The sequence below is a fragment of the Cololabis saira genome, chromosome 9 (assembly GCF_033807715.1).
Source record: "Cololabis saira isolate AMF1-May2022 chromosome 9, fColSai1.1, whole genome shotgun sequence".
NCBI classification, from domain to species: domain Eukaryota; kingdom Metazoa; phylum Chordata; class Actinopteri; order Beloniformes; family Belonidae; genus Cololabis; species Cololabis saira.
In genome coordinates, this window is record NC_084595.1 from 13,650,816 (window position 1) to 13,659,764 (window position 8,949).

Genomic DNA, 8,949 nt, shown 5'->3' on the forward strand with positions numbered 1-8,949 from the left:
GTTTAGTTATTATTTTCCTGACAAGTCAGGTGGTGCCCCGTTTTGATTAATTCATTTTGATAATTCATTTTGGCAGTGGCAAACCGTGAGCACTACCGCTGGGCCTTCACCTCATCACAGAGAAAATAAATCAGTACAATAAATTGTTACTCTCGTCTTCCGCCGTTTAACTTCGTCTCTCAACCGTCTCTCACCACTCTGCAGAGATTTGATGTTCGGACTTCATGAAGGCCTATGATCTTTTGTTTTATTCCCACCCACTTAAAATCAAACCGTGATTGGTCGATTTTCCCGTCACTCTCCACACCAAAACACATAGCTTGGTCTTCCCCGGGATTTGTGAAGTCCTAACCAATGAATGAGCCAGCTAACCGGGCCTTAATAGAGACAGAAGATTCTGATTGGACAACAGGTTTTAAGGACATGAAATTGACAGTAAACTTAATTTTAGAACATAGATGAGAGAAAATCTGTTAAATATATTGTATTAAATTAAATGAGATAGAAAAAAATAAAAAAAATTTATTGGATACTTTATTAGTATTATCATTATTATTATTATTATTACATTTATTATTATTTCTTATCATTTTTAGGCCTTTTCTTGAAGGCGTAGAAGGCCCTGAAGGTTCCACACTGCATTTTGGTAAGTAATCTTCTTTATTAATTATTATTAACTATTGTAAGACGATTATTAATAACTCATTAATAACTGAACCAGCACCCCCTTTGTGGCACAACACCGTGAGCCCCCACTGTGTGAGTCAATGCCGCTGAAAGGATTTGTGGGCGCGCTGGCCTCCGGACATGTGAACTGTCCCATGTTTTCTGTGCATTTCCATGACATTGCTGCTGGCTCAGGGCGTTTGGACAATGGGCCGGTCGGTGTGTCAGGTATAAAAGGAAAGGGTTAAACCAGGTATGACACAGTTCGGTGCAAGAGCAAGAACAGCAGCAGCAGCTCCAGCAGCAGAAAGAGCAGAAACAGCCCACAGACCAGCAAGATGACCTCCAGCGGGATGAACATGATGAGCAAGGTACGTCCGTGTTCCCGGGATGTTTGTGGAACATCAAGATTCAATTAACTTTCTGGAAATGACCCTTCTTGTACCAAATATTTTATTTCCAACATGAATATTCCCAAACATGCCCAAATAATGTACAAATGATTAAACCTGGTGGAGATGATGCGACTCCTGCGTGCTAACTGACGTCACCTCCCTCAGATCGTCTTCTACGAGGACAGGAACTTCCAGGGCCGCTCCTACGAGTGCATGAGCGACTGCGCCGACATGTCCTCCGTCATGAACAGGTGCCACTCCTGCCGGGTTGAGAGGGGCTGCTTCATGGTGTACGACCGCAACAACTACATGGGCAACCAGTACTTCATGAGGAGAGGCGAGTACGCCGACTACATGAGCATGATGGGCATGAGCGACTGCATCAGGTCCTGCCGCATGATCCCCATGGTAAGCAACGCCCCTCCCCCCATCCCACACTTTTACTGTGAGTGAGAAGAATATCCTCAGTTAACCTTTATCACCCCAACACAGCACAGGGGATCCTACAGGATGAGGATCTATGAGAGGGAGCAATTCGGAGGTCAGATGCACGAGTGTATGGAGGACTGTGAGAACATCATGGATCGCTACCGCATGTCCAACTGCATGTCCGCCAACGTGATGGACGGCCACTGGCTGATGTACGAGCAGCCCCACTTCAGAGGCAGGATGATGTACATGAGGCCTGGCGAGTACCGTAGCTTCATGAACATGGGCATGGGCATGAGCAGCATGAGCAGCATCAGGAGCATGAAGCGCATCACTGACTCCTGCTACTAAACTCTCTGTGAACCTAATAAAGCTGTCATGAACTGAACTTCTAGAACGTTTCACTTGTTTATTTTAAGTTCCAATTATTAAGATTGTTTTTCCACCAGTGACAAACTATGATGTATGACAATAACTCAAGAAGTAGCAAACAGATGATGACTCCAACAGTATCAATTATACATTTCAAAGGACATTGTATTTGTTTACTTCCAGTCTTCTAAGAGAAAATGAAGTAGTTACTGACCTCAGCAAGGTTAGGGGGTTAGGGTTAGGTGAATGAAAATATCTCGATGAACCCCTTGCTTCATCCAACGACTGGGCGGTTAAAGGGGAACAAAGGCAATGCACAGGCTGACGCACGTCGTCTCTCTCCGACCTGGCCCTGTACTATCCACTACACAGTGTTGTGCAAGTTCATACTTCTCATGACCTAGTTCAAAGTTTAAAAATGAATAGTTCACGTTCGTAGTTCACCATTTTCACTTTGAACTACCGTATTTTCGCGACCATTCGGCATGCCATGTGGAAAGTCGCACCCTCAGTTTTGTGTGTCATTTCTGTATTTAAAACACATATACGGCGCACCGACCGCCTTGCAACACACACATGCGCGCGCACAACACACACAAATAGAGCGAAAAAAAAAATAATTAAAAATAAAGCGGGAGCAAAACTTAGTTTGATTGTACTTTATTTAAGTTATTACATTAATCAAACCCATCGAAATCGTCATCCTCCGTTTCTGCATTCATCCGAGCATGATCGCGCTGAGATCGGGAGAACTGCTGCGCGCTGCGACGGGCACGAGCCCGCAGCTCTCTGGCCGTGATGAGCAGCCGAGTCATTTTCCGTGCCGTGCGGCCCCTCGGAAATTATGCCAGCTTTTAAAAAAGCCAGAACAACAGTCCAACCCAGCAGACACATCAGCCCACGCATCTACAATCCTTCAACAGTAAACGACGGAACCTGCTGACCGAGCTGCAGCAGACGCGTCCACTGCCGCTCGGTCGGGTGGTTTCCCCGGCCTTCGGCCTGCCTCTGCGGCGCAGCTCCCCTGGGAGCCGCGTCTCCCTCTCGGTAGCGAGGCCGAGTCTCCCCGTCCGCCCCAGGAGCCCCGCCACGGAGCCGCCGCCGGGCAATCACGGGCGAATTACATGCCCCTCTTCCTCCTTTAACGTTCTCATGGTGGTCCCTACTACGTCTGCAAAAATCCAGCCCCCCCCCCCTTCCCCCTTTAACATCTCATGGTGGCCTCAATTACGTCCGCCTTATGGATCCGCGTTAAGTCGACGCAGCCCTACGCCGTAGGCTCTGCGTCAGTGTAACGTGGAACCATAAATCAGCCTTTACAATAATACAATAGGCGCATTGCGTCATGGGGCGCGCGGCACTTTTTTTTTTTTTTAAATAAGACGTTTATATGCGCCTAATGGTCGCAAAAATACGGTAGTTCAAATTCGGTTCATTTCTTTTTTAGGTGAGAAGTACGAATGAAATGCCACCCTATCCTAAAACTGTTCACTGTATACAATCATGTATTGTCCTAGTGGCTTTTCAACTTTACTCAGAGGCTGTAAATATCCAACAATGTAGTCCATTATCAATGTGTCTACCTGTTGCTGGGAAATCAAACCCCTGAAGGTGCAGCAGTGTGACTTGGGTCGTTTGGGGCTGTTGGGTCTTCTTGGTCTTTCCTGATGACTTTTTTTGATTGTCAAGGACTTGCAGATATTTTATCACACTGGACGGATGCTTTAACTCCACATGACGTTTCAAATTTTAAGTTGACGAGGCAAACATTCGGACTTGTTTTCTTAACTCAGATGGACATCAATTGCACAGAAAGGTTAGATTTTTACCGTCGGACTCTTTGGGAGACAATGTGTAAAATTCCTGCAAATAATGATAAGCGGAGGCATCACCTGACGGCTCGCTGACGCTGCGTCCGCAACGTCTCTCTCTTCACTGGTCATTCGTAAAGGCTGCACCGGGCTCAGGCCACTTTTGCCATGCGAGCTGGTGGCCGTTGCTATGCTAGTGTGTGCAGTGAAGCTGACAAGCTCACTTAATCTGAACAGTTCAAATTCCAGTTTGTGATCTGCAGATCTGAACAAGTTCACGTTCAAGTTCTTTATTTGCAAATTTGTTGCGTTCAGTTCAACGTTCTCACAGAAATGAACATGTTCAAAGAACGCATTCATTTGAACTTGTTCATGCACAACACTGCCCCTACAAAAGAATAGTTGTAAAAATATGGGAACCTCCCTTAGAGTTGTGAAGAATGAATTGTTGCCTTTTACTAGCGTTATGTACTTATCCAAGATGTAGGAGAAGTAACGAGTTAATTTTGGCCTATTGCCAGGGGTTACGATCTAAATATTTGAGTTAGGTTGTAGAAACCACTTTAGGGTTAGAGCCAGGGGTTGATCTTGGAGTTAAGTTTCCCAATCCAATGGGGTTAAGTTCCAGGTTAAGGTCTTGGGTAAAAGGCTCGTCCTGAATTAATTTAGCTCCTTGTTTGGTTGAGAAGAAGCAGGATCATCATCAAGGAGAGGCGTCTGGGCTGACAAGCCTCTCCCCCGCCGGACAGGGCAGTATACCCTGCCTCTCTCACTCCCTCGCACCGTGAGGGAAAGAAAGAGGAGAATGGAGTCTTGAATGTCTTGGTAAACTCGGGTTGAATGAGGTTGTTCCTGAATGGGGTTTTCAAGGTGAAAACACTTGGACATACACTTGGAATTACCAGAGTATATTTCTAAAGGATTGAGACACAGTAAGAAGGCATTTTAGTGTTTTGACTTTTCCTAAGTTATTCATCATAGTATGTTTACTAATGTTATGTTAGGGTTAGGGGTTTGGGGTTAGGGGTGAGGTTGGGGTTAGGGGTTAGGGGCTAGGGTTAGTGTTAGGGTTAAGGATAACCCCTAACTCAGCAGTCAAGAATAAACATGAATATGTTCATGGGTTTAAAATGACAGGAAATTATTACATGTTTGTTGGGAGTACAAGTTCATCGTGAAAACATCCTCTTACGCGGACCCACTCGACGCGTTGCTATGTCCACGTTTACGTTACAAGCATCAGTCCGCCTTCTTCTGCAGTTAAGTGTTGCACACCTCGAGGAAGGTCCTATTCAGTTCTGCAAAACATTATTCCTTATTTTTTTATTTTTTTTGTGCCAACAGAAATCTGGAAGAAACTTCACCTCCTAAGAATCAAAACATTCATTTTTATAAACTGAGCGTTCTTAGGAGACACAACTGGATCTTGGTGCATCAGCCAGAAGATTCTGGAAGCTGTGAAAGAAAAGAAGGATGTGGTCTAGTGTCCCGTCATGTTTGTGTTGTTTATTAGCGACTTTCATCATGTTTTATGCTGGTTGTGGTACTTCCTTTATTTTAGATCACTTCATTTCTTGGTCCATGTTTGTCTTCCCCTACCTGTGTTTACTGCCCCACCCCTGATTTGCTGCAACTGTGTCTAGCTGTCCCACCTTTGTCCAGCTGCCCCACCTGTATTCAGCTACCCCACCTGTCCTACCTTTGTCCAGCTGCCCCACCTGTGTCTAGCTGTCCCACCTGTCTCAGCATATACTCACCCATTATTCCAGCTCGTCTCACACTGTTGTGTCAGGTTTCCAGTCTGTTTCTTCCCGCATTTGTTCTCGGTGACCTGACCTACATTGCCGATTGATTATAACATTCCCTTGATTTTTCCACCCGTGGTTCTTGGAACAGTTGGTGAATTAACAGTTTGGATTTTGACACCTGAAAATAAGTTCCACAGTTGTGTGACTCCTCTAAAACTCAGGTAAAGACAATGAAGAATTACATTACACCTGCAATCTCTGTGATGACTAGGTCGGGATGACACATCAGGTTGTTAAAAGGAATTTCAATTATCACGTTTTCTTTCTTGCATGCTTTATTTCTCTGGTTTTACCCCTATTCAATGGCGCCCTGCTTCTTTTCCGTCGGTTGGTCCTGCCCTCTGGACATCAACTATACTACACCTGCATTCTCCTTGATGGCCAGCAGAGGGCGATGCATCCTGTTATAAACGTGAAATTTAAAATAGCTGGAAATCAATTCCTTGTCCTCATTGGCTTAGGGGGTCAAAGGTAATTTTTAATTCTTTTTCCTATAGTCTTCTTAAGCTTTTGTACACAATCAACATTACAACCACCCGATCACATCCCCTGTTAATATAATAATATAATGTGAGTAACATCTTTTATTTTGATCTAATTACCAACCCTAAAGTGCCTCCATTCCAATTTATTTGAACATGGTGCAGGATTAAATTGCAATAATAGATTAAATTAACAAATTAATTTCAGTAGCACATACAAGGTATGAAAAAGGCTAACACCACCTCCCCCTTCAAAACCAAATGTTAAATGTTAGTGTTTAGTAAACCTCTAGTTAGTGTTTAGTAAACCTCTAGTTAGTGTTTAGTAAAACCTCTAGTTAGTGTTTAGTAAAGCCTCTAATTAGTGTTTAGTAAACCTCTAGTTAGTGTTTAGTAAACCTCTAGTTAGTGTTTAGTAAAGCCTCTAATTAGTGTTCAGTAAACATCTAGTTAGTGTTTAGTAAACCCTCTAGTTAGTGTTTAGTAAAGCCTCTAGTTAGTGTCTAGTAAAGCCTCTAGTTAGGGTTTAGTAAGCTTCTAGTTAGTGTAACTCCAGTGTGTTAGGGCCAGTATAGCTGCAGCTGCAGCTGCAGGAACAGACTAGAGCAGCTGGTCTGAAACAGAGTTTCATTCTAGATATGCTGCTATAGAGCTACGCTGCAGGGGGACACCAACTTGGTTCACTCAGTGGTGTTCCTCACCCCTCCTTATCTTTCCTTTCTTTAGATCAACTCTCAGTTATTAATTATAAGTATCTCATCCCCATCATAGTTCTCCATTGTTGTTGTAGTTTGTTGTGCTGGTCTGCCCCCTGCTTTTCTCTTCTCTGCATTTTGCAGGCCAGAGCTTCAGGAGCTGCATGTTGACCTGCAGTCTCCCCCTCTGATCATCCCACTGCTTGCTTCCATATGTTTGTGCGAATGTCTGCTAGATGCCTGCTGACATCCTGACTTGCAGCCCCCCCCCTCTGACCACGTCGTCTCTGTAGTCCAACAACTAACCAGGTATCATTCATATATATGTATAACTCTTAGTTCTCCTGCTCACAGATAGTTAATGCTAATATCTTGTCTTTTGTACCTTTGACAGTGTGGCTTTGTCTCTCCTCTCTCTGTTCTTCCCCCTCTCCCTTTTCCCGCTCTGCCCGGCTGGCCTTCTTGTGATTGGGAGAATTTTCAGACATACTAACTGGTGGTGTTTGGGTTGAGCAGCAGGTATTTGCTTACAGGCAACATCCAGGAGGAAGGAGCTCTGGTCTTTCAGAGGAAACTCAGACATACAGAGGCAGAGTTACCAGATGGAGCCGCTCACCATCGGAGCAGTCTTTTGTTTTCCAGCTGAGGAGGAGCACTGTTATCTTCCTGTTATAATTACACGATTGTTGCGCTGAATTGAAGTGGGTTTAGTCTAAAACGAAATGGAAATGAAACAGTTATGTCTACAGCTGCACCATTGTAAACTTGGACGTCGTTGAATAAATATCAGATTAGCTGAGATTCTTTAGTTTTAAGTTACATCAACACTTTTCCCATCTGACAACTATGATGCACAGTTGATTTAAATATTGTTGTTGGACCACCTAAGTTTATTTCTGACTGTTTCTGTCCGTAATTTTTTTTAGCACACGCAACAAAAACAATGTAGGCAAACAGGAAAGCATCAAAATCGATGTGTGTGTTTCCTAAAAGGGAAAAAAGAAAGAAAGAAATGGAGCAACTTGTAGGTGTGTGACCAGAGAGAATAAATATGGGATAAATCGTCCACCTTGAAGGATCCAGGACAGTCAGATGGTCCCCAACCAGACTGAGGACCCCACCACTCAGGAAGGAACAGATCTGCTCTGATAACCTTAACTTGATACCAGTACTGCTGACATACATCCTGCGCTATTCCAGCACCAAAAAGACCTCATCCATCCTCTCCACATGACCTGTAGCCCCGACATTGCCCTTCATGAAGGTCCTGGAGAGACTTTTACTGGCTCACCTGAAGAAGCAAACCAGGATCAGAGCAGGGTTCCTTCAGGTCCTATAGATTAGGATGACAGTGCAGCCTAATCATACATGACTTGGTGGCCGTATCTGATTATTACCAATGTGGTACATTCAGATTCATCCCCCCATACATTAAGTAATCAGAACTGCTTTAATTTAATGTATTTTTTGTATCAGGCTACACACATGTTTATGTAAAACTGGCCATCGTCGTAAGGAGGCAGTTTGACGGATATCAACTTGATTTTGGAGACTGATGGTTCAACCCTTCCTGGATCTCGTCACTTTGGCTGTATGGTCCATATATACACGACAAATAACTTTTGGTTTCAGTACCAGCTTTATACCCTTCTCTGGACCAGAACTGGGTTGTGATTTCAATCAGAGCAGAAAGTTTCACATGGGAACATGGTTCTATCAAAGCTTCGTGCTTCACAATGGTCAAAGTGTCACACTGCAACCAGCTGAACTCGTTCATACCGGCATTGGGAAGGCTTCTGTGAACTAATGCTTATTTCACATATTTATGAATAGTTTCCATTTCCCAAAGGGATATATTATAAGCACGTGTTTCTGTTCTTTTTTTTCACTTTTTCTCTATCCCCTCTCCTTCCTTCCCTCCTTCCCTCCTTCCTTCCCTCCTTCCTTCAGAGAACAACCGATCCAGCAGGCTAGCAGAGAATCGATGGCCTGATACAAGATTCAGCCTAATGAGGATCAGAAACATCTTAATAAAGATCCATAATCCAGCACTTAATCCCTCATTACAGAATCATCTGCATTCTCTGGTCCTGCTCCGCACAGCCACGATGACTGCACAACCACGTCCATTGTTCTGCCTCGCCTCGTCTCTCACCCTGGGCTCCCTCCGTCTCCCCACGGTGTCGGTTATATTTGATCTGCTCTCATTAGACTTTCAGACGAGATGAGCAGAAAATAGTGCTTTTGTGTGCACTTCTATTCTATCTCTTGTCTGAAATGGAAAGTGAGAC

The 8,949-nt window shown here is 44.1% G+C and overlaps 1 protein-coding gene across 1 annotated transcript; it reads left to right on the plus strand.

Moving 5' to 3' along the window:
- The first annotated feature begins 906 nt into the window (after positions 1-906).
- Positions 907-1,878, plus strand: LOC133451463 (gamma-crystallin M2-like). Its single transcript, XM_061730518.1, has 3 exons — positions 907-1,037; positions 1,227-1,469; positions 1,554-1,878. The coding sequence occupies exons 1-3, from the start codon at positions 1,005-1,007 to the stop codon at positions 1,839-1,841; spliced, it is 564 nt and encodes a 187-aa protein (XP_061586502.1). The 5' UTR covers positions 907-1,004; the 3' UTR covers positions 1,842-1,878.
- The last annotated feature ends 7,071 nt before the right edge of the window (positions 1,879-8,949 follow it).

Excerpts from the sequence above, each read along its gene's own strand:
- LOC133451463 (XM_061730518.1), top strand. The coding sequence starts at position 1,005 with ATGACCTCCAGCGGGATGAACATGATGAGCAAG. Across the intron at positions 1,038-1,226 it reads GGATGAACATGATGAGCAAG|ATCGTCTTCTACGAGGACAG; the intron begins GTACGTCCGTGT and ends CACCTCCCTCAG. Across the intron at positions 1,470-1,553 it reads CCTGCCGCATGATCCCCATG|CACAGGGGATCCTACAGGAT; the intron begins GTAAGCAACGCC and ends ACCCCAACACAG.